The sequence below is a fragment of the Ranitomeya variabilis genome, chromosome 2 (assembly GCF_051348905.1).
Source record: "Ranitomeya variabilis isolate aRanVar5 chromosome 2, aRanVar5.hap1, whole genome shotgun sequence".
NCBI classification, from domain to species: Eukaryota; Metazoa; Chordata; class Amphibia; order Anura; family Dendrobatidae; genus Ranitomeya; species Ranitomeya variabilis.
In genome coordinates, this window is record NC_135233.1 from 1,073,587,513 (window position 1) to 1,073,612,738 (window position 25,226).

The following is a 25,226-nucleotide window of genomic DNA, read 5'->3' on the forward strand; positions in this document are numbered from 1 at the left end:
GTCAATCTAGCAAAGTGGCAGCCCCCTCCAAATGAGGCCCCCTCCATAGAATATAATCACGCCCCACAGTCTTACAGTATTATAGCCATCAGTACTCACTCACTGATATATATATATACTGTATATACTTGAGTATAAGCTGAGATTTTCAGCCCATTGTTTTAGGCTGAAAGTGCCCCTCTCAGCTTATACTCGAGTCATTGTCCCAGTGGGTTGGCGGGGGAGGGGGAGCGGCAGGAGTGGCGACTGTCACATCATACTCACCTGCTCCCAGCGTGGTCTTTGCACTTCCCTGCTTCTCCGATGGTCTCTGGTGCCCGCAACTCTTCCTGTGTTCAGAAGTCACATGGCACCGCTCATTAAATTGATGAATATGAACACGACTCCACTCCCTTAGGAATGGAGCACATATTAATTACTTTAATGAGCGGTACTATGTGGCCGCTGAACACAGGAACAAGCTGCCAGCGTGCGCCGGAGACCATCGGAGAAGCAGGGACATACAGAGACACCGCACCAGGAGGGGGTAAGTATGATGGGGGAGGGTGAGCCATGTGATATTCACCTGTCCCCGTTCCACCACCAGGCTCTGTCTTCCACATCCTCTGGCTGTGACGGTCAGGTGAAAGGGCGCGATGACGTGGTTAGTGCGCACCCTCTGCCTGAACAGTCACTGCACAGACCCGGAAGACACAGCGGCGTGTGGTAGTGGAACGGGGACAGGTGAATATCGCAAGTGCTGGGGGCCTGAGCCAGCAGCGACACCGGCACCTGGTTCCCAGCGACGAGAGATGAGTATGTCATTTTTTTATCACAGCAGCAGCAGCATAAGGGGCGTATTATTCTATGGAGCATCTTATGGGGCCATCAAACTTTGTGCAGCATTATATGGGGCATAATATTCTTTGGAGCATCTTATGGGGCCATCAACCTTTGTGCAGCATTATATGGGGCATAAAATTCTATGGAGCATCTTATGGGGCCATCATTAACCTTTTATGCAGCATTATATGGGGCATATTTTAATATGGAGCATCTTATGGGGCCCATCATGAACTTTATGGAGCATTGTATTGGGCTCCTGATTCAATATGGATATTCAAAAACACTTAACCTACTGATGTCTCAATTGATTTTTCTTTTATTGGTATCTATTTTTATTTTTGAAATTTACCAGAAGCTGCTGCATTTCCCACCCTAGGCTTATACTCTAGTCAATAAGTTTTCCCAGTTTTTTGTGGCAAAATTAGGAGTCTCGGCTTATACTCGGGTTGGCTTATACTCAAGTATATATGGTAAATCTAAAAAAACACAATACTCACCTCTCCTCCTCACTTCCCCCTCTGATCCTGGCTTTGCTCTGGTCTCAGCAGCTGCACTGCACACAGCATGGTGCATGACGAAGTGGCGTCATCAAGCACCGGCTGTGTCAGAGGCAGAGGGGAATGGTGGGAGAGGCAGAGTCTGCTCCATTATTGCTTTCAACTGTATCGGCATCTATAATGCCGATACAGTGGAATGCAGCATGCACTGGGGGGCAGCAGCAGAAGACAGGAGGCAGGAACCGGCTTCTGCAGCTAAAGCCTGTGCCAGCTGCTAAAGTGAAATGAATATTCACTGCTTCCTACGCCCATGGATGTGGAGAGGAGTGAATATTCAATGTCTTTAGCAGCGGGCACAGGATCTAGCCACTGCAGCTGTCTCCTGCCTCCTGTCACCCGCTGCTACACCGCTGCTGCTCTGCTGGTGCTGGGTGAGCCCCCTGACTTTCAAGCCCCATAGCAGCTGCGTATTGTGCCCCTATTAGCAACACACCACTGGCTGAGGGCCCCTGGAGTTCACCAGTGGGCCAGTTCAACCCCATAGTTACCTATGTATTTGTTGACTTTGGTTTCGCCTTAGATCTCATTGTCAGTAATTTTACAGTTGAGCGTGGGTAATACAGTTGCAACACTTGGTCATCGTGTTCAAGTAAAAGCAATTGATACAGTACTTCTCCCCTTTTTCAGACTCACGTTACTTCTAAGTCTGAGGGTTGCCTAATGAGGGAGTTCTGTCAGTGGCTGGGGATCTCTTCAGGTCCAGTGGTCCCCCGTAGAAGGGGGGATACTGTCATGCTTCTTGATTCGGTCCCTTTAGTTTGTGTTCTGAGTTCAGCTTCTTTTTCTGCTGAGCCATAGGGAACATATCTTTTTTATGGGTGTTTGGGTTCTGCTATTTTGGCTGCAGTCTATCTACAGGGTGGGCCATTTATAAGGATACACCAAAATAAAATTGGAATGGTTGGTGATATCAACTTCCTGTTTGTGGCACATTAGTAAATGGGAGAGGGGAAACTTTTCAAGATGGGTGGTGACCATGGCGGCCATTTTGAAGCTGGCCATTTTAGATGCAACCTTATTTTTTTCAGTGAGAAGAAGGTCATATGACACATCAAAATTATTGAGAAGTTCACAAGAAAAGCAATGGTGTGCTTGGTTTTAACATAACTTTATTCTTTCATGAGTTATTTACAAGTTCAGGACCACTTATAAAATGTGTTCAAAGTGCTGCCCATTGTGTTGGATTGTCAATGCAATCCTCTTCTCACACTCTTGAAAAGTTTCCCCTCTCCCATTTACATTTTGTTTTCTTGTGAAATTCTTAATAAGTTTGAGGTGTCACATGAACCTCTTCCCATTGGAAAAAATAACGTGGGATCCAAAATGGCCAACTTCAAAATGGCTGCCATGGTCACCACCCATCTTGAAAGGTTTCCACCCTGCCATATACTAATGTGCCACAGACAGTAAGTTGATATCACCAACCATTCCCATTTTATTCATGTGTATCCATATAAATGGCCCACCCTGTAGTTTAACACAGGTGTTTTAAATTATTTTCCTATCACCTTTTGGGTGCAGCTTTATATTCTGCCCCCTGCTGGTGTTTCCTGCTGGTGATAGATTATTTTGGATGTTCTGACATTCTATTGATGTTTGGTGCCAGTCTGTGTATTTTCCAGCCAAGAGTTTTTGTGTTGCTGTTTCTTTAACCCCTTCATGACCGTGGGATTTTTCATTTTTCCGTGTTCGTTTTTCGCTCCCCTCCTTCCCAGAGCCATAACTTTTTTATTTTTCCGTCAATTTGGCCATGTGAGGGCTTATTTTTTTGTGGGACAAGTTGTACTTTTGAACGACATCATTGGTTTTACCATGTCATGTACTAGAAAACGGGAAAAAAATTCCAAGTGCAGTGAAATTGCAAAAAAAGTGCAATCCCACACTTGTTTTTTGCTTGCCTATTTTGCTAGGTTCACTAAATGCTAAAACTGACCTGCCATTATGATTCTCCAGGTTAGTACGAGTTCATAGACACCTCACATGTCTAGGTTATGTTTTATCTAAGTGGTGAAAAAAAATTCCAAACTTTGCAAAAAAAAAAAAAAGAAATTGCGCCATTTTCCGATACTCGTAGCGTCTCCATTTTTCGTGATCTGGGGTCAGGTGAGGGCTTATTTTTTGCGTGCCGAGCTATCATTTTTAATTATAGCATTTTGGTGCAGATACGTTCTTTTGATCGCCCGTTATTGCATTTTAATGCAATGTTGCGGCGACCAAAAAAACGTATTTCTGGCGTTTCGATTTTTTTTCTCATTACGCCATTTAGCGATCAGGTTAATGCTTTTTTTTTGTTGATAGATCGGGCGATTCTGAACGCGGCGATACCAAATATGTGTAGGTTTGATTTTTTTTTATTGATTTATTTTGATTGGGGCGAAAGGGGGGTGATTTAAACTTTTATGTTTTTTTTATTTTTTTCACATTTTTAAAAACTTTTTTTTTTCACTTTTGCCATGCTTCTATAGCCTCCATGGGAGGCTAGAAGCTGGCACAACCCGATCGGCTCTGCTACATAACAGCGATCATCAGATCGCTGTTATGTAGCAGAAATACAGGTGTGCTGTGAGCGCCGACCACAGGGTGGCGCTCACAGCTACCAAGGATCAGTAACCATAGAGGTCCAAAGGACCTCTATGGTTACCTTCCTGACACATCGCCGACCCCCGACCATGTGACGGTGGTCGGCGATGACGTCAGATGCGGTAGTTAAATGCCGCTGTCTGCATTTGACAGCGGCATTTAACTAGTTAATAGGTGTGGGCAGATAGCGATTCTGCCCGCGCCTATTGCAGGCACATGTCAGCTGTTCATAACAGCTGACATGTCCCGGCTTTGATGCGGGCTCACCGCGGAGCCCTGCATCAAAGCAGGGGACCTGACGTCGGACGTACTATCCCGTCCGACGTCACGAAGGGGTTAATATACCTTGCACCTATCTTCTGTTTATCTTTAGGAAGTAGGCAGTATATTTGTTAACAGCTCTTGCTTTATACTTTATTTGATATTTTGGTAATTATTTTAATCACTCTGGCATCTTTCCTTTTTTGGGCACACAAGTTTGTGGTTAGGGCTATCTCTGTGCCAGCAGGGACCACTAGGCACTGAGGAGTCAGGATATCAAGTCGGTACAGGTATCAACAGGGTCAGTTGCATGTTTTTATGTGTATAACCTATTAATCTCGACCGAACTGCTCCACAGGCATAACAGAAACTCCATTTGTGAAGAAATTATTCAGTGCAAATGTAATGTACCTTATTATGTTCTGAGGTCTCTAAAGAACAAAGAGCATAATAAACGTAAAATGTAAAAAAAAAATAAATAAATGCTTTTACTCATTCTAAGCTCAACTTAATGGCACGTGTGCTACTCACTACCACTAGTTCGGTCCTCTCCACATCTTCTGAATCCCAACCACTTGTTTGGATTCTTTGGGCCTCTCAAACTGGGCCAGACTTCCTGCTGTTATTGCACCCAGGAGGGCTCTGCACTTGCATGCAGGAGGGTAATATTGTCTTGACATAATGATGTGCAGCATGACCTTTCTGCTTGCATATTAATAGCTGTCCCGAATGCGAAATCTAGCACAGTGTGAGAGGCCTGAAAATTCCGTTCAAATAATTTTTATTACAACTTTGAAATTTAATATTAGCATGTGGAAATAATCATATAGTCAGCTCGCAAGGGAATAGGGGTAAGGAGAGGGAGGGCGGTAGGGATGATGGGTTTGGGGAAAGGTAACCTGTGTTCATACTTTTTCAAATAATTTTATTATATCTTTGAAATGTAATATTAGCATGTGGAGTCAGCTCACAAGGGAATAGGGGAAGGAGAGGGAGGGAGGTAGGGGGGTGGGTTTGGGGAAAGGTAAGAACAACATTGTGGACACGCTGTCCATTTTAAACAAAATTTGATAATGATTAACAATTGTTTAACAGATTAACATATAGTAACATATAACAGCATATAATAATAGCATATAGCATATAATAAATCGTAATATCCTCACAGGTATGTAGAAGCCATCATCTTTCCTTTAATGCGATAGGTTGGAGTTTACCTCAACCCATTTCTTCCATTTCCTATCATGTTTCGTATAGTAATTATTTGCTATTGCGAAGTTTTCTTCGTATGTCTTGTGTAAGTTAATTTGGTCTATAATTTCAGTAAAAGCCGGTAAAATCGGATTCTTCCAATGGAAAGCTATGATTTGTTTGACCACAAGGCAGATATGGATGATAAGAGATCTCACATGTGTGTCTATTTTTTCCCAGTTCAGGGACAACAAGGCCATTGCAGGGGTAACTATAATATTACCTGTTAATAATTTGTTAATTAATTGAATGGCTTGCCTCCATAAGGGTTTTACCCGGGGGCATGACCAAAACACATGTAGCAAACTTCCACGCTCTCCACATTCTCTCCAGCATAATGGAGATCCTCCTGACGGCAGATTTAAAAGGCGAGCCGGAGTATAGTACCATCTTGTTATTATTTTATAGTAGGCCTCTTTCAGTGTCATGCAGATGTTTGATGCATAAGTAAAGTGGATTGCATTTTCCCACTGTTCTGGAGTGAACGTTACATTCAGATCCCCTTCCCATTTTATCATATGAGCTAACTTATTAAATTGTGTGTCATTGTTAAACCACCGATATATTTGCTTGTTACTCCAAAATAAATTGTGTGTGGTTTTTTTTAGTAAATTAATAGTTGCTTCAGATATTTTTGGTTTGTTTGTAATGAATTTTTGAGCTTGGTCCTTTAGTACCATGTAAGGGAAAAAGGCTGAAGAGGGTATTTTAAATTTTTGTTTAATAGAGCTGAAGGTGAGAAATTTAACCCCATCATGGATATCATTTAATTTTTGAATCCCATTGTCTCTCCATATGGGGGAGGGGTTAATATTTTGGGTAAGCATGATAATCTCTATAGGGGTATTTTGGAGGAGGACTTTCCTGTTGGAGCCTCTCTTTCGTTTGGACAATTTATTCCAGGCATATATAATGGGAGAAAAGATAGGATGATGGGCGTAGGCCTTATAAGGTCTGTTGAGAATATGGTCAAAAAACAATTCTTTGGGAGATTTCCTATGGTTAAGTTCAATTTCAAGGTCAAGCCAATTCGGAGGATCTTCTTTCATGAACCAATACTGGCTTTGTTTTATTAAATTCGATAGATATAAAGCTGTAATGTTTGGTAAGCCTATGCCCCCAAATTCCTTGCATTTATATAGAATGTTTGTGGAAATGCGGGCCCTTTTTTTATTCCAAATAAACAGATTAATTGTGGATTGAATACTAGTCAGGTAGGAAGTGTTGATTTTTAGGGGAAGTGTTCTCAGTATATAAGAGATTTTTGGGACGATAAAAATTTTAGTTGCCAATACTCTGCCCCACCATGAGAGGTCTTTAGTACCGAGGAAACCGAGGTCTTTGTTTATATTTTCCAAGAGTTTGTTCAAGTTTTTCTTCATTAATGTGTCTAAGTTTTTTGAAATGATTGTACCTAGATAGTCTAGGTCTCCTTCCGACCAACTGAATGAAACAATATCTTTTATTTTCTTTGTTTCTAATTCCGTCAAGTAAAATGGCAATATTTTGGATTTATTTTCGTTTATCTTAAAAAAGGTAATAGTTGAAAAAATTGAAGGGTTTTTTGTAGCTCCGAAACTGATTCATAGGGGTCCGTCAGGGTAAACATCACGTCGTCGGCAAAGAGCCCTATCTTATAATGGCGTGTTCGCGTTTGTAGACCTTTTATGGAATTATTTTGCCTAATTGATTGCGCCAGTGGTTCCATTGATAAAATAAAAAGCAGCGGAGATAAAAGGCACCCTTGTCGTGTACCATTTGAAATGTTAAATGGTGTAGAGGAGTAATTGTTTGCATAAATTTTGGCTGTTGGTTTTGAATGGAGTGCCATTACGCTGTTGATATATTTTTCATTAAACCCAAATTTTTGAAGTACTGATGTTAAATAAAGCCAATTTAATCGGTCAAAAGCCTTTTCGGCGTCTAGAGTAATAATTACAGATGGCACTTTAGAGGAATGAATCAATTTAATTGAGTTGATAAGTCTTCTAGTACCATCTGGCGCTTGACAACCTGTTATAAAACCCATTTGGTCCCCATGAACCAATAACGGCAAATAGGATTTGAGCCTATTTGCAATTAGCTTGGAGTAAATTATCTGATCTGTATTGATTAAGGAAATTGGCCTGTAATTATTAACAAGGGTTAAGTCCGAATTGTGTTTGGGAATTAAAATAATTGTCGATTCTAACATTTCTGCTGGGAATTTACCTGAGGAACTAGCTATATTAAAAAGGTTTTGTAGATGTGGGGAGTGTAATTTGGTGAAGGTTTTATAATATTCGTTTCCAAAACCATCTGGGCCTGGCGATTTAAAGTCCTTGAGTTGAAGAATGGTTCTTTCTATTTCTTCTAGGGAAAAAGGGGAGGTTAGGTTTTCTAAATCACCAAGGGTCAATTTTGGAAGGCTAATTGAGGTCAAGAAATGTCAGAAATATTGGGAAGTGGGGTGGAGGGTTGGGAATGTAAATTATACAATTTGCTGTAATAATCTGCGAAGGAGTTGGCTATATCTTGGGGATGAGATACCGTTGTACCATTTTTTTGTTTGTATTTTGGTGATCCTGTTTACTTGTCTTATCTTTTTTATTCTATTAGTCATGTATCGCATTGGCTTATTAATTGAGGAATACTGCTTCATTTTGGAAATTTTGACCATGGTGTGGTATGATGAAAAAATTATTTTCTTGAGCTCCTGCCTGAGTTTTAGTAGCTCTGTTTTAATTTGAGTAGATGGGGGGTTTGAATTTAGTTGTTGGCTTTCCTTATCTTTTATTTTATTTTGAATATCCTCAATCTGGATCCTAAACATTCTTTTCCTTTTTGCAGAGATTTGGATCATGATGCCTCTTATGACTGCTTTATGGGCGCACCAATGGGTGAATGGGGTTGTTTCGGTAGGTGAGTTTTCTGTGAAATAATTTGTTAGTGATTTTTCTATTATTGATCTATGATCAGGGTGGTGTAATAGGTTAGCGTCACATTTCCATAGTGGATTTTTATTAATCGTGTGGCCAATTTGAATTTCCGCTGAGACTGGGGAGTGGTCCGAGAAGGTTTTCCTTTCTATAGTAATTCTATGGATCTTGGGGAGTGTAAAGATATCTGATAGGATTAAGTCAATTCGTGATGCTGATTGATGAGGGTCAGAGAAATGGGAGAATTCAATTGAAGTGGTGTTTAGGCACCGAAAGATGTCAAATAATTCATTTTGATGTATCCAATTGTCTAAAGTGTGTGGTCTGTATCTATTTGGGTTGGAGGAATCCATATTTGCATTCGGAACCATATTAAAGTCTCCCAACCAAATCATGGCACCTCTCGACTGATATGACTTTTCTATTTACTTTGTTTAGGAAAGCTATTTGACCCGTGTTGGGGGCGTAGATATTAACGATTGTGCAAATCTGGTTATTCAGAGAACAAACAAGAATATGAAATCTCCCTTTAGCATCTTTGATCTCCTCTAGAAATTCAAATGAGATAGTTCCTTTGATGATGGTGACCACGCCAGCTTTCTTTTTTGTGTTGTCAGACTTGTAGATATGTGGGAAGTTTTTATGTGAAAATTTTGGGTTGTCTGTGTGTTTAAATTTGGATTCCTGTATACAAATTATATTGGCATGGCTTTTAATTAGTTCTCTCCAAAGGGTGTGTCTTTTGTGTGGACTATTTAAACCTCTTACGTTGTAAGATAATAATTTTAAACTCATTGTGTATAAGCAAACCTGTGAGGATTAACAAACCTATATACTTTAAATAAAAGTAAGAACAATAAACAGTAAACTGAAATGTCCACTTGAAGTGGTCCACTGCGGTGAACCTGACTTCACCTGTTGGGGGGAAAAGTTCGTGTTACTAGCTCCCAAGCAACACCTTCTTGGTTGTTGAACTTATACCCATGTAACATTAACAAGAACGACCAAAGATAGGTATTAGCTTCTTATCGGGATAGTTTCCCATTTAAGTAAACAATAAACTTGATCAAAAACTCTTCATGTTTTACCATCAGAGTCAAGGCGATCCTTATGTCGTGGTTGAAGAGGAATACTGATGGAGTGCAAGAAGTCTCTGCCTTCTTCAGGAGAATTAAGAACGATAAAGTTGCCTTTGTAGTTGACTATTAACTTGAGTGGGAATCCCCACTTATAGGAGATTTCATTGTCCCTGAGAGGTATGGTAATGCTTTGAAAAGTTTTCCTCCCTTCAATCGTTTCTTTGGAGAGGTCAGCATATAATTTTAGTTTTTCAAATGGCTCAGGGAAATGTTTATTTTCTCTAAAGTAATTTTGGATTCTTTCTTTTGTTTTGAAGAAGTGCACTCTCATGAGTGTGTCTCTGGGTAGGTCTTTAGAGATGGTGGGCGGTTTTCGTAGCCTATGTATTGTCAATTTCTAGCTCTTGCTCCGTTAGGGAGGGAATAATTTTCCTGAATAATTTTTTGGTAAATTCCTCCAGTTTGTTTGGGCCTATGGTCCCGGGGATGCCCCTAATTTTAATATTGTTTCTGCGATTTCGATCTTCTAAATCCGCTACCTTGAGCTTCAGCTTGTGCAACTCTTTTGTTATGTCTTTGTTTATTTTAGAGGTTAGATCTGGCCTCTCTTCTATTTTTTTAATTCTGTCCTCAAACCTGTCCATCCTTTTGCTGAGGAGGGACAATGAGTCTTCTAGTAATTTATTTTGTTTATCACATTTTTCATTCATACTATTTTCGAATTTGTCCATTTTCCCTGTCAATTTAGATATAAAAATCCCCACAGAATTCAGGTCAAATCCCTGGGTATCGTCTATGTTTGGGTTACTTATTTTTTGCTTGGATTTAGCTGGGCTCAAGTTAGGAGAGGTTTCTGAGACCTCGTCAGATGAGTCATGTGGAGTAGTGTATTTTTCGGCTATAACCTCTGGAATTTTCCTCTTTAAAGAGGTAGATGAATCCATCTCTATAATAGTAGTGGGGGAGGATTGTTTTACTTTATTGCGGTTAGAGAGTTTTTCGTGGTCTGATTCTTCCTCATCTTTTAGTGGGGACCTGGACCTTTTGGGACTTGTTTTAGTTATCAAGTCTTTTGATGTATTTCGCCCTACCTCTTTAAATTTTGGGGCTTTTTGAGAATTTGATGAGGCCATGTTTGAGAATTGGGGTTTGGCCGAGGATTTACTCATAATTATCCCCGATCCGTGCTCTAGAGTTCAGATAGTAGTAACTAAGACAGTCACAGAATAGGGTAGGAGGGTTGCCCACACTCTAAATCTCCCAGCAAAGTTGGAGTTATATAGACTGATTTATATGTTGTCGTGGAAGAATTTTAGGGAGGATTAGTCAGAATTCTCTACTGGTAACTCTGAAGTAAGAGACAAAGGGTTGCTTATTAGAATAATCCTAAGAATATAATTAGGAGAGAGAAGGTACTATATAGGCAGGCAGTAGTTATGACTATGCAGAGATACAGAGGGGTGTGTAAACTAATACTATTCACCTGGGGTTGATCCTGCCAGAGAAATTAGGTTATAGCTCTTTTGCATTAAAAGCCCTTCAGGCTCCTAACTAGTCGTCAGCAGGATTAGTTGTGTTGTAGTCTCTTCTTCTTGCTAGTGGATCTGGCAGGATCTTCAGAGCCAACGGCGTTCCGGACCGTCGGTCTCCGTTAATCTCTCTACCTCCTGTGATGCAGCATCCAGCATAAGCTGGAACTCACTACCTCCAGAAATGGCGCTGAAGCAGTCCGGCCGGCTGTCTGAGTCCTCAGCTTGTGTTGCCGCGTTGTCGTCTTCCGGTGCAGGGACTTTCCCAGCCAGGAGCTGGAACTTACCGCCGAGTAGATTTGCAGCTGATCGGGTCCAGCTTGTGTTGTCCGGCGCAGCTTTAACAGGAGCCGGTCGTGCGTGTCGCCTGGTCCGCCGCTGACCACCAGTAAAATGGCGGCGTCTTCTGTTTTCTCCTATGATGCGAAGTCCAGGGGAGTGTCGGAGGTGGCGTGAAGCGCTGTCCGTCACTTCACCGGAACCTCCCTGAATCCTTAATTGTTCTTTTCTGCCTCCGCCTTTCAGTCCGGGGAGGCTTGGTGCTGTATAGAGATGGGCAGGGCGGTAAATACTCCTATTGTGTCAGATGACGATTTTCTAAGATGGCGCCCGGAGAGCTGGTACTTCTCTAATTAGCCGGGCCGGTGTCGGGGTGAAGGTAATAAACACTGTGACCCGTTAATTCCAGGGGTTCCTCTGTTGTCAGGTGGGTTGTCACAGTACTGGGTGGACAAGCTGAGGAATCACAGTCAATTTAACAGGGAGAAAACCGGCAGGAAAAATGGCTGAGGATTCCTGTCACAAAGATTGACAGGCCTCAAAATGCTGACAGGAATTTCTCTCAGAAGAGACAATTAAGTCACAAATTTAGGCTTTCTGTTATCCTAGAGAGATACTGGGAACATATCCTCAATTATTTTTACCAAAGGATGCTGTTTTTCCACGGTTTGAGTTGATTTCAGACGATGTCACTCAGGAGCTTAGGCACCGCACACCTTACACCATTGCTGCCTAGGCCACGCCCCCGAGGCCTGAAAATTCCAATGCAAGCCATGGTGGATCATAAACTGTGACATTTTTATAACCTTTCCATGTCCCTTTATGGTTCAGGAAAAGGGTGGTCTACAGCTGCCATTTTGCTGAATCTTCACAGAAAGACTAAAAAAACCTGCATTTTGACGAGTGTGGATTTTTGTAAAAGTCAAGTTGGATTCAATATCCCTTGAATTTATTTGCTCATCTCTAGTAAGCATTAATCAAACAAGCAATTTGTATTTAGACATTTAGAGAAAAAAGCTCATAGGGCTGGCGGAACGCACCGAATAAATATAAAGATAGCAATAAGGTCCACCGTGTAGAGATGGAACCTGCCGCTAGGTAATGGTGGCAATATATGGCCGTACAACCTTGATGCGAACAGCGCCGCTCTGGCGGATGCCACTAACCACCCTAACTAGGGCTAGGAAAGTGCACTGATTGCACACGATGCCACACTGGCAGTCGCCGCTGGTTTGACGCAGTAGGATCGTGCTCTTATGTCTAGGATAGCACTGTCAGGCGCTAGGTAGCTCCAATATTCGTGAGCATTTATCAACATTAGGAATGGGAATGATTAAGGCAAAATCACCAGAACAGGCATACATCCACACACGATAACAGGTTTATACTAGTGCATGGCCGTGCGACCACGCAAACCTTTTATTGCAGAAGCTCTCCGGGACCTTCCTAGTGGTCCAATAGGAGCTGCTACATGACCTGAGCATGTGACCCCCGACCTCAAATGGGAGGTCGTCCCTTGGGCATGCTCAGAAGGAGAAAAGCTCGACTTAGTCCCAGGAGCACCCGCTTGTCACTGATCAGTACTGTTTATGATGGCTGAGCCTGGAAAGACAGCAGTAACCAGCCGCACTGTATCAGCTTGAGCCAGACACTGGGACCAACGTCTCTGCTGAGCAGGCTCCACTGCTGCTGGAGAAAAATGGGAGACCGCAGCATAGATGGTTTGAGATTCCCCCTTTGCAGCGGCAGGAACTCGACACCTAACATTACCCCCCTCCTTGGAGCTCGCTACTCTCGAAGGCCGCAATGACTTGCGGAGCCCGAATGTGCTCAGCAGGCCCCCAGGACCTGTCCTCAGGGCAATGACCCTTCCAATCCACCAAATAGAATATTTTTCCACGTACCACCTTACACCCCATGATGCCATTCACCTTGTAATTGTCTGTGGATGAACCCAATGTCCCGGCAGTTGACTTGGAAAATCAGGACATGTGATCGGGCTTTAGGAGGGACACATGAAAGGTGTCGGTGATGCCTAGGCACGGAGGAAGGGCCAGACGGTAGACCACAAGGTTAACCTGTTCCAGGACCTTGAAGGGACCTAAGTAGTGAGGTGCTAACTTAGTGGAATTAACTCGCAGCCTGATATTATGGGCGGAGAGCCACACCAAGTTGCCAAGAGCAAAGGTCAGAGCGTGGCACCGATGTGCATCGGTGGAGGACCTCATTCTCTCTTTGGAGGCCCGGATGACATAATGTGTGCGGTCCCAAATGTCACATGCCTCCACAGCCCAGTCTGCCACCCTGGAGTCAGAGGAAGACACAGGCATGGGCACAGGAACCCGCAGATGCTGGCTGTAATTAAGGAGAAATGGGGTCTGCCCAGTGGAGTTGGCTATGGCATTGTTCAGCACAAACTCTGCCCACGGTAGCTAGGATGCCCAGTCAATCTGCCTGGCTGAAACTAAATGTTGCAGGTATGTGGCCAGGGTCTGGTTGGCCCTCTCTACCAACCCATTCATCTCAGGATGGTATGCTGAAGAGAGATTCAGCTGGATGCTGAGTAAACGACAAAGCTCTCTCCAGAACCGAGATGCAAACTGGGGACCCGGTCACTGACAATTTTATCAGGCATACCATGTAGGTGGAAAACGTGCTTAATAAACAACGCCTCCAAGGCCCGTGCAGAAGGTAGCCAAGGAAGCAGCACCAAGTGCACCATTTTGGAAAAATGGTCGGTGACTATCCAAATAATGGTGAAGCTACAGGACTTGGGTAAGCCCACCACGAAGTCCATCCCGACCATCTCCCAGGGCCTGTCCGCCACCAGCAGAGGGTAAAGTAACCCAGCAGGCCGTTGTCGAGGAGACTTATTCTTGGCACAGGAGACACATGCCCAAATATAGTCTCTGTCGTCAGAGGCCAAATGCGGACAACAGTACGTCCACGCCAGAAGCTCAGATGTCCTATTGGTCCCAAAATGTCCACCCACCCTGGACAAGTGAGCTAAAGAGAGATACCTCCAGTCACAAATTAGATGGCACAAAAGTCTTGCCTGGGGCACAGACTCTAGCGAAACAGGAGCCACAGTTCTCAGGCTCTCAGAAGGGACAATAAGCTGAGGCTCCTCCTCTGATGACACTACGGAACGAGAGAGAGCGTCGACATGAATGTTCTTCTCCCCAGAGAAAAAATGGAGGGTGAAATGGAATTGGGAGGAGAACAGGGACCATCTTGCTTGGCGAGAATTTAGCCGCTGGGCAGTCTGTAGATACACCAAAATTTTGTGGTGAGTGTAAACTTGGAAGGGAAAGCGATCCGCCTCCTGGAGGTGTCTCCACTCCGAGAAGGCCAACTTCATGGCTAGCAACTCCCTGTCCCAGATGGAATAATTCCTCTGCACAGGTGTGAAGGTTTTGGAGAAGAAGAAGCAAAGATGCTTCCGACCTTGAGCATCCTTCTGAAAGTGGACTGCTCCAGCACCGACAGAAGAGGCATCCACCTCCATGATAAATGGCTTATCAACATCGGGGTAATGTAGAATGGGAGCGATAGCGAAGAGTGACTTAATAGAGAGAAAGGCCTTAGAAACCTCCTCCAACCCCAATTTGGGATTTGCTCCCTTCTTGTTAAGGGCAACCAAGGGAGCTACCAAAGTTGAGAAGTGGGGAATGAACTGGCGATAGTAATTAATGAACCCCATAAAGCGCTGCACCGCTTTGAGAATGGGGTTCTTGCCAGTCCGTCACAGCCTGTAGCTTAGCAGGATCCATGGACAATCCCTGGGCAGAGATGATAAAGCCCAGGAAAGGCAAGGACTCCTGCTCAAACACACACTTCTCCAACTTGGCATAGAGGGAGTTTGCCCATTGGAGGTCGAAGACTTTGCAAATATCTCTCCGGTGGGAGTCAATATCTGGAGAGTAGATGAGAATATAATCCAGATAGACTACGACTGAGGTGGTGAGCATATCCCGGAAGATATCGTTCACAAAGCCTTGGAAAACGGCAGGAGCATTACAGATGATGGGGCATCACCAGGTATTCATAGTGCCGCTCCATGGTGTTAAATACCGTCTTCCATTCATCCCCCTCACGGGTGCGAATCAGGTTGTAAGCACCCCACAGATCAAGTTTAGTAAATACTCCCGCTCCCCGCAACCTATCGAATAGCTCCGATATCAGAGGCAGAGGGTATTTGTTCTTAACAGTGATGGCATTATGACCCCTGTAATCTATGCATGGACGTAGTTCTCCATTCTTCTTCTGCATGAAGAAGAACCCCGCCCCTGCAGGTGACACTGACTGCCTAATGAATCCTCTTGCCAGATTCTCCTCGATGTATTGGGTCATCACGTCCGTCTCCGGGAGAGATAGGGGATAGACTCAAACCCAGGGAGGCTCTGCACCAGGCAAGAGGTCAAAATTACAGTCATATGGATTGTGGGGCGGAAGGGTCTAAGCAGCCCTCTTGGAGAACACGTACACATGGGCCAACAGTGCTTGGGGAGAGAGGAAAGATCTGCGGGTACCTCAGTAATAGCAACCTGAATGCACTCCCTCTGACATCTACCCTCCCAAGATTCACTCCATCGCAGAATTCTCCCTGAGGACCACTCTATATGAGTAGAGTGGTAGAGCAGCCATGACATCCCTAAGAGGACCTCATCAATTCCCTCGGGAATGACTAGCAGAGAGATAATCTCCTGATGGGATGGAAACATGGATAAAGTAAATGGGATGGTTTGATATGTTATATGAGGGCAGTGTCGACCAATTTACAACTCGTATGGTCACAGGTTTGACAAGCATCACCAGGGGTATTGCATGCCGATGGGCGAAGTCAGATGACATAAAATTGCCTTCTGCTCCGGAATCCACGCAAAGCTCTAACGTAAGAGTGGATGGGCCAATGGAAATGGTCCCCTTGATGGACAGTTTGGAGGAAAAAGTCCCCGTGTCTAGTGTACCTCCTCCTACAACCTTTAGATGCTGACGCTTTCCCGACCACTAGGAACATCTGGAGGCAGGATGTCCTGACCGCCGGCAGACATGAAGACTTAGATCCCGCTCGTGACATCTCCATGGCCTCATGTGGCTCGGGCGCCCGGATCGGAGATTCCAGAGGTATGGCAAAGGTGGGAGCCAGCCGAAACCTCTGCCTACACTGGGCTCGCTCCAACCTTCGCTCGTTAAAACGAAGGTCGAGGCGAGTTGATACAGCTATTAGCTCCTCCAGTGTGGCGGGAATCTCCCTAGTGGCCAAAGCATCCTTTACATGGTCAGTCAGCCCCCTCCAAAATTCAGGGATGTGGGTTTTATCTGGCCACTCCACCTCATATGCTAAAGTCCGGAAGTGGACGGAAAAATGGCTGACCAAAGATGAGCCCTGTGTCAGTGCCAGCAGTTGGAGTGCCGTATCATGAGTGTCTTGAGGTCCCTAAAAGACCTGTTTCAGAGTGCTAAAGAACCGCAGAGCACTCTGCACCACATCAATGTCATGCTCCCACAGTGGCGTAGCCCACTCCAACGCCTTTTCTGACAAGAGAGATATAATGAATCCCATTTTAGCCCGCTCTGAGGGTAAACGTGCAGCCAGGAGCTCAAGGTGTATCGCACACTGGTTCACGAATCCCCTGCATGACTGGCTATCTCCAGAGTACCTATCTGGAAGCGGGAGGCAGGATAAGGTTGGAACAGGGGTGGCAGTGGACAAATTAGCTGCAGCCACGCTAGCAGCCTGAACAGCTACTGCAGTATCATCCACAGCTGAGGTTGTGCGCTCGAGAGCCGCCAATCTCCCCTCCAGCTGCTGGATGTACCGCTGCAGTGGCTGTTCGTCCGCCATTACTAGCCAGACCCTGGCTCTTTTACAATGTTAGGGCTGGCGTAATGCACCTTATAAATATAAAGATAGTAAAAGATGCGTTCGCAGCCCGGGGTCCACCGTGCAGAGATGCAGCCTGCTGCTAGGTAATGGCAGCACTATATGGCGGTACTATGCCAGAATAAACACGGGTTCTGTCACCCGGTATGAACTGATGCGAACTCTGTTGCTTCACAGAGTCGCAGGGAAACAAAGGATATGCTGTGCCTGCTGGTGGGATCCATGAAACTCACCCCCACAATGCTGATGTTTGATCTCGCGCTGACCCTCGGTGGCTTTTCAGCCCGTGCCTGAGGACTTCCTGAGTCAGATGCTGAGATCAAGCAGGAGTTCCCACCCAACACTGACCGGTTGTCAGGATCGATGAAAGATTACCGCACAGAATGCGTACAGTGCCGCTCTGGTGGACACCACTAACCACCCTAACTAGGGCTAGGAAAGCGCACTGATTGTGCACAGCGCTGCACTGGCGGTCACTCCTGGTTTGACACAGTTGGATCGTGCTCTTGTGTCTAGGATAGCACTGTCAGGCGCTAGGTAGCTCCAACATTCGCGAGCATTTATCAGCACTAGGAATGGGAATGATTAAGGCACAATCACCAGAACAGGCATACATCCACACACACACGATTACAGGTTTATGCTAGTGCATGGCCGTGCGACCACGCAAACCTTTTATAGCGGAAGCTCTCCGGGACCTTCCTAGTGGTCCAATAGGAGCTGCTACATGACCTGAGCATGTGACCCCCAACCTCCAATGGGAGGTCGTCCCTTGGGCATGCTCAGAAGAAGAAAGGCAGGACTTAGTCCCAGGAGCGCCCGCTTGCCACTGATCAGTACTGGTCACAATGACTGAGTCTGGAAGGACATCAGTAACCAGCCACACAGTATTAGCTTGAGCCAGACGCTGGGACCGACATCTCTGCTGAGTTGGCTCCACTGCAAGTTGGAGGAGGATGGAAGTCCGCAGTGGAGATGGTTCGAGATTCTCACTGTGCAGCGGTGGGAACTCAACACCTAACAAAAGCGGGAAATAAACTTCAAAATTAATAACCAAAATACTGGACATGAAAATTATTACTTTTATTGAATTTGAATAATTTCAGTCCTGTAAATAAACAAAAACAGACAACACATTTAGATGAAGAAAGTTAAAAAGTGAACTACAATTTGTGTTTCTATAAAATGACTGACAGAAGGCGCAGCAGCAGTAAGAATCTTGTATGTTAGAAAAATTATGATAATTCACAAATATCAGATACAAGTATGTAAAATGATAGTTAAAATCATTACTGTAAATTACTGTTTACTTAAAAAGGTAGATGGTAGAGATGAATTTGCCATCTATTTCTTGCAATTTGATTTGAGTCAATCTAGCAAAGTGTGTCATCTTACCAGGCTTAAAAGTGATGAGAAGGGTTCAAGAAAGGAAAGAAAAAAATTATGCTCACTAGAGAAGAGAGAATCCTTTGAATTCTTAATTTGACAGTTCAGTTTTGTCATATTATCCCCATTATAATATGATGCATCAGGTCGGTTTCTCAACTACTGCTCTAGTCATTCTCTATGGAGCCAAGAGCAGCTCTCGTAAGCCCAATAAGGAGTTCTTGGAGAGGTGGTCGTGTATACACATTACAGATCTATTCTAAAAAGGATAGAAGTGTCCTGCTCTGCTAGTGGGTTAGGTTCCGAGTGGTCGGACTCCCAACAGTTAATAAGTTCTCATCTGGTATTGACTTACTTGGAGAGAGACTGGCAGAGTAGCTCGATTCTCTCCTGTAAACTCTAGTCCAGAGAGTCCCAGGCTTCATTAAGGACACCGGTGACATTTTACATATTTTTAATTACCTTAAATGGTCCTCTCAATATTCATAGTTTGGGTGCAATGTAGTATGATTATACACGTCTATTCCTCATTAGGTGGCTATAAGGGCATTTTATTTCCATTTAAATAATACAATGTTTTTTTTCCACAGATCTTTAAAATTATATCAATGATGTTGCTTATTTCATAATTACAACAATTACTTTAGCTTCAATGCCCCATTCTGCTAAGAGATCTGATTCCCAGTAGCTGGAGCCCACCAATCAATAAATGATCACTTAATCTGTGGATAGATGATAACTTGTTTTCACAAGAGAACCATTTTTAAGGTTTTTCACTGTAGGTGACAAAGTGTTCACACATGAGGTATAGCACACATCTTATAGGGCATTGGACTGCCTACGAGTCCAACCGCAGGAGTCAGGTCTAGTGCAGCCCCAGGAGGAGCCTTAAACGTGAAGTTCTGCAGCAGTCTCGTGAAGAATATGAAAAGCTCCATCTTAGCCAAGTTTTCTCCAGCACAACTTCTTTTACCTACAGCAATCAAATGTGTGGAAAAGGATAAAAAGTTTATATTGTTCCATGGCTAAAGCAAAAGATACTATATCAATTCAAAATAGGCTGTTATAACGAAATTGTAAGTCGTTGAATCCAATCTGAGAAGTGTCAACTCAACATTTAGATACGGAGACACAACCATCTCACAACCATGGTCTCACAGAGTTTCCCAATAGGAAGAAACTGTCCCCATTCAGATTCTCACATTTTCCCAACGCATAGCCCACATAAATCATAAATGTACCCTCATGGCACAGCCTCATAGGGAGAAGATTTAAAAAAAAAATTCTATTAATTTAGTGAATGTGACGATGGAGAAATGTTCTTATTTGCTCTCATCTCTCCTACAAAGAGCTAAAAGAATAACTCACCGGCTGAAAAAGGTATGAACGCTTCTTTCTTTACAAAATTTCCACTGGAATCCAAAAAGTGTTCTGGGTAGAACTCGTCGGCTTTTATGAAATGATCCTTATCATAAAGTACGGAGGTCAGCAGTGGGATCACCTGGATTCCCTGAAAGGTTCAACATTTGCATAAGTCATATTTAATTGGAAACCACCTCCTTAGGCTTTATTTATTTAAAGGGAATCTGTCAACAAGTTTTTTCTACCTCATCAGAGAGCAGCATAATGTAGGCAGAGACCTTAAATCCAAATTCAAACTTTGATTATGTCAGAACCTCTGAACCCAGTAAACTGAGTTAAGTGTGAAGCAGAGCTGAGAAAGCTGTTCCCACCCCCACCACAGCTATCCCCACCTCCAACATGCTCAGCATTTAAATTTTCTATTGAAAATGAGCTTATCACAGGAGGGGGCGGAGTCAGGCCAGTGCTCACAACTATCAGCTAATCACAGCAATGATAATGTCCAGGGGATAAAACCTTCCCTGGAAGTAAACAACAGCATACTGCCTGATAAGTGACATCATTGAAATCTATTTTTTACCCCTATCTCATACTGTCATCAGATTACCTAGCAAAATCCTGCTGACAGATTCCCTTTAAGGCCGCTAATGAAATTGAATAAAGTTTAGTAAAAAAATAATTTTAAAAAAGTTTGTATTTCATTAAATAAAATATTTCTCAATGTTCTCAAATATTAAGGCTACTTTCACACTAGCGTTAACTGCATTACGTCTCAAAACGTCTTTTTTTCTAAAAAACGCATCCAGCAAACTTTTTTGCTGTATGCGTTTTTTCCCCATAGACTTGTATTGGCGACGTATTGCGACGGATTGACATACGTCGTGTACGTTTTATGACGTATACGTCGAAATTTGGCGACACGTCGTCTCAAAAAAACGTTGATTGTAACGTTTTTTGTCTCCGCCTAAAAAACGTGTCGCGACGCATCCTGCGGCATACGTCGTTGGCTGCAATGGAAGCCTATGAGCGACGGATGCGTCGGGACACGTCGTACGACGCAATACAGCGCTGCAATACGTTTTTTTTACACTGAGCATGCTCAGAAGCAGAATTTTGTTGCCAATTGGCCAGACACCCCCAAATCTATATAAACCTGGCCTGGGCCTTCAACCCCACATATGCCAGCAAGAAGCCTACAGAGAAGAAGCCTGCCACCAAGACTCCAGACTGCCAGCAAGACTCCAGACTGCCAGCAAGACCCCAGCCAGCCACAGGAGCCAGCCGCAGGAGCCAGCCACAGGAGCCAGCCACAGGACTCCAGCCACAAGACTCCAGCCACCATAGAGCCAGTGTGAGTATTGCAATTTTTGTGTGCATCTGTGTGCCTGTGCATTTCTGTGTGTATATGAGGTACTGACTACAGCAAGAGCTTAAAACCTGAAGAGAACCTGAGGCCTGCCATCGTCCTGCACCAGCCAGTGCCATGCTAGAGTCCAGATCCACCATGATGCCAGCCACTGTGAAGACCTGCAGCTCCAGCCAAAGGATTGTCAGCCTTTTGTATGTGTGTGTATGTGAGTGTGTATGCGTCTTCTGATTGGGTTCACCTTTCTGCCTTTGTTGTACATATGTGTATTTGCATAAAGCTTATGTGCGTGCGTGCGTGTGTGTGTGTATTTTTGTACCGCTTTGTGCTTTTGTAAGTAATGTGCCTGCACCTTGCCTTTGCCAATCTTATGCCTGTTCATGTGGGAGGGTATGTGTCCACGTTCAGAATTGCATCAGGATTTGGTCAGGATTTTCCATCAGTATTTGTAAGCCAAAACCAGGAGTGGGTGATAAAAGCAAAAGTGTGCCTGTTTTCCTATTATACTTTCCCTCAAATTGTTCCACTCCTGGTTTTGGCTTACAAATACTGATGGAAAATCCTGACCAAATCCTGATGCAATCCGGAATGTGGACACATACCAGGCATGTTTGTGTGCGTCTTGTTGATTGCATGTGCATTTGTCCATGCTTTAATTGGTTAATTGCCTTTTTCTGATGTATTGACTGTATAGTGGTCTGTGCAGCATGTGGTTTAAATGTGTTCTTTTTTTTTTTTTTTTTTTAATCTGATGGAATTTTTAAAAGTCTTGTGGTCTGCAGCTTGTGGTTTGAATGTGTGAGTGTGGTGTTTTTTTCTATTTAAAAGTGATTTTATTTTACTGTTAAAACCCTTTGCAGTTGATGTACTTGTATTTAAAATAAAGAGCATTTCAGCTCCTAATTGTGATTTAAAAAATAAAAAAAAAATAAAATAAAATGTCTGTTAAAAAATGTCCGTAGTATCATTTCATAAAGGTAAATTTAAAACTGGTGTATGTACCAATGGTTACACATGAAATACAGAGTTGGTTGAGGGCTTATTTTTTAATAAAGGTTATACTGTAAAAGTTTTTTTGGGGCGGAGGTGATTTTTTTAAAAATAAAATGTGGCAAATATATTTTTCATGGTGGGTTCACATTCCAAAATTTTATTTTTTGGGACATGGAAATGAATGCTATAACGTGAAAGTTTTTTGGGGGGGTTTTGGTGTTCACCTGTAATGAACATTTCTACATCATTTTAGCAGGGTGTTTATCGTTAAACATTACCTAGTTCAGGGGGTGGTCTAATTATAATGCATTATACATAGTACAGATACACCAGGACCGCAGCCACTGACCAGCCCACCAGGACCACACCCACACATCTTTCAAAGTAAGTTTTGAAGACCCCCAATCTGCTACTTCAATGTGTATAGCAGATTTCAAGTGTCTTTTTAACTTACAGAAACACCAGGACCACAGCCGCTGCCAGCCTTGCACACCGGGACCACAGCCGCTGCCAGCCTTGCACACCGGGACCACAGCCGCTGCCAGCCTTGCACACCAGGACCACACCCACACATCTTTCAAAGTAAGTTTTGAAGACCCCCAATCTGCTACTTCAATGTGTAGAGCAGATTTCAAGTGTCTTTTTAACTTACAGAAACACCAGGACCACAGCCGCTGCCAGCCTTGCACACCAGGAACAACAACAATGTCCTCTTCTGACAGCCCTCCTCCACAGCAACAGCATGTATTGGTAATTTACCCCCCCCCCAATTTTTTTTTATTTAGGTTTTTTTAAATTACATTTTTATGGATAACTACATGCATAAATTATGTTTCAACAGGAAGCTGAATCAGATGAGGAGCTGTCAGAAGGGGGCGAGACGGGTGGAGAAATGCAAGTGGAGGAGGAACCAAGTGTAAGTAGTGGTGAAACAGTTTCTTCGCACATCACATCAGATTTTCATACATAACTAAACACAGAAAATATATGCCTACTAGTGTTGAGCATTCCGATACCGCAAGTATCGGGTATCGGCCGATACTAGCGGTATCGGAATTCCGATACCGGGATTCCGATACTTGGCGCGTATCGGATACCGGAATCGGAAGTTCCATGATTCAAAATTCAGAAATTCAGCCAATGAGAAAGATTCCAAGTGTGGGCACATCCTGTTTAGCATGGAGGGCATGAAAGTACTGGCAAGGCTGTGATTGGCTGCTGAAATGATGTCATGATGCAGTTTAAAAGTCGCTGGCGCCATTTTGCGATCACTCTGCTGTGAATTCAGTTAGTGACAGGACGCTGTTTGCTGACTGAGGGACAGTTTAGAGATAGCGATTTGCTTCTTTGTGCTTTCCAAAGGCTAATTTAGCAACCGCTGTGTTCACCTACTATTCACCTTGCTTTTGCCTTGTAGCGCTGTTTTCACAGCGATCTGCAAGGTCTCTCTGTGTGTGTGTGTGTGAGTGCAGCCCACTCTCTAGTCTGAGTGCAGCCACATAGGCCATCCATAGCTGGTTGTATTCAGTTCAGGGAGGGTGGTTCATTGCCTCATACTGTCCTTTTTTTTTTTTTTTTTTGAAGTAGTGCAGGCTGCTGCACATTTTTTCAAATAATTCCTATTAGTGTCTTTCCACCCGTCTCCATCTAATTTGTGGAAAAACACTACATAGGATAAAGTAGAGGAGGGTTTTTGGGCCTTGCAGCGCCGTTTACGGCTGTCTGCACGGTCTCCGTGTGACTGCAGCTCGCCCTGTAGTCTGTGAGCAGCCGTAGCTTGGTTGTCTCCAGCTCAGGGTTGTTCACTGCGTCATACCGCCAAATCAATTTTAATTTTTTTTCAAGTACTGTAGTCTGCTGTTAATTAATTTAAAAAAATCCTATTAGTGTCTTTCCACCCGTCTCCAGCTAATTTGTGGAAAAACACTACATAGGATAAAGTAGAGGAGGGTTTTTGGGCCTTGCAGCGCCGTTTACGGCTGTCTGCACGGTCTCCGTGTGACTGCAGCTCGCCCTGTAGTCTGTGAGCAGCTATAGCCTGGTTGTCTCCAGCTCAGGGTTGTTCACTGCGTCATACCGCCAAATCAATTTTAATTTTTTTTCAAGTACTGTAGTCTGCTGCTAATTAATTTAAAAAAATCCTATTAGTGTCTTTCCACCCGTCTCCAGCTAATTTGTGGAAAAACACTACATAGGATAAAGTAGAGGAGGGTTTTTGGGCCTTGCAGCGCCGTTTACGGCTGTCTGCACGGTCTCCGTGTGACTGCAGCTCGCCCTGTAGTCTGTGAGCAGCCGTAGCTTGGTTGTCTCCAGCTCAGGGTTGTTAACTGCGTCATACCGCCAAATCAATTTTAATTTTTTTTCAAGTACTGTAGTCTGCTGCTAATTAATTTAAAAAAATCCTATTAGTGTCTTTCCACCCGTCTCCAGCTAATTTGTGGAAAAACACTACATAGGATAAAGTAGAGGAGGGTTTTTGGGCCTTACAGCGCCGTTAACGTCTGTCTGCACGGTCTCCGTGTGACTGCAGCTCTATCCGTTGTCAGTTCAGCCCCCAAAAAAGAAATAAATAATAAAGTTCACCAAACACACCAGTTACACCACTTTACATTTGTGTAGGCCACATTAACTCATATTAAAGTCTAGTCCACACTTTAGCTAATTAGTGTTTCTTATACCTGTTAGGAGGAGTTTTTCAGGAATAAGCACACAAAGCCGTTAGTACTTTTCTGCTTTTCTTTATCAGTCAACCACGATGAAGAAGGCAGTGAGTAAGGCACGTGGGCGTGGGCGCGGAGCAGGGAGGGGACGTGGGGATTCTGTGCCCGCTGCGGGCACCGGTGACTCATCAGCACCCACTTTCACGAGGGAACAGTCGTTCATGCGCAGCTTTGTCGCCGAGCGCCGTACACCGCTGCTGCGTGAAGACCAAATTGAAGCCGTTGTGGGATGG

At 43.8% G+C, this 25,226-nt stretch overlaps 1 protein-coding gene across 2 annotated transcripts in view; it reads right to left on the reverse strand.

The window, feature by feature from the left end:
- Window positions 1–18,226: 18,226 nt before the first annotated feature.
- LOC143808686 (cytochrome P450 2K1-like) overlaps window positions 18,227–25,226 on the reverse strand; it is a 154,046-nt gene continuing 147,046 nt past the window's right edge. Inside the window, exons 9-11 of one of the 2 annotated variants that reach the window (XR_013221996.1) lie at window positions 19,921–20,062; window positions 18,670–19,525; window positions 18,227–18,316 (exon numbers count right to left, since the gene is read on the reverse strand). Coding sequence is in view for 1 of the 2 variants with exons in the window: in XM_077291596.1 (XP_077147711.1) it covers window positions 19,347–19,525; window positions 19,921–20,062 (321 nt within the window). In the remaining variant the exon portion in view is untranslated. Of the gene's footprint in view, window positions 19,526–19,920; window positions 20,063–25,226 lie in introns of both variants that reach the window. The other variant, XM_077291596.1, reaches the window with a different exon arrangement.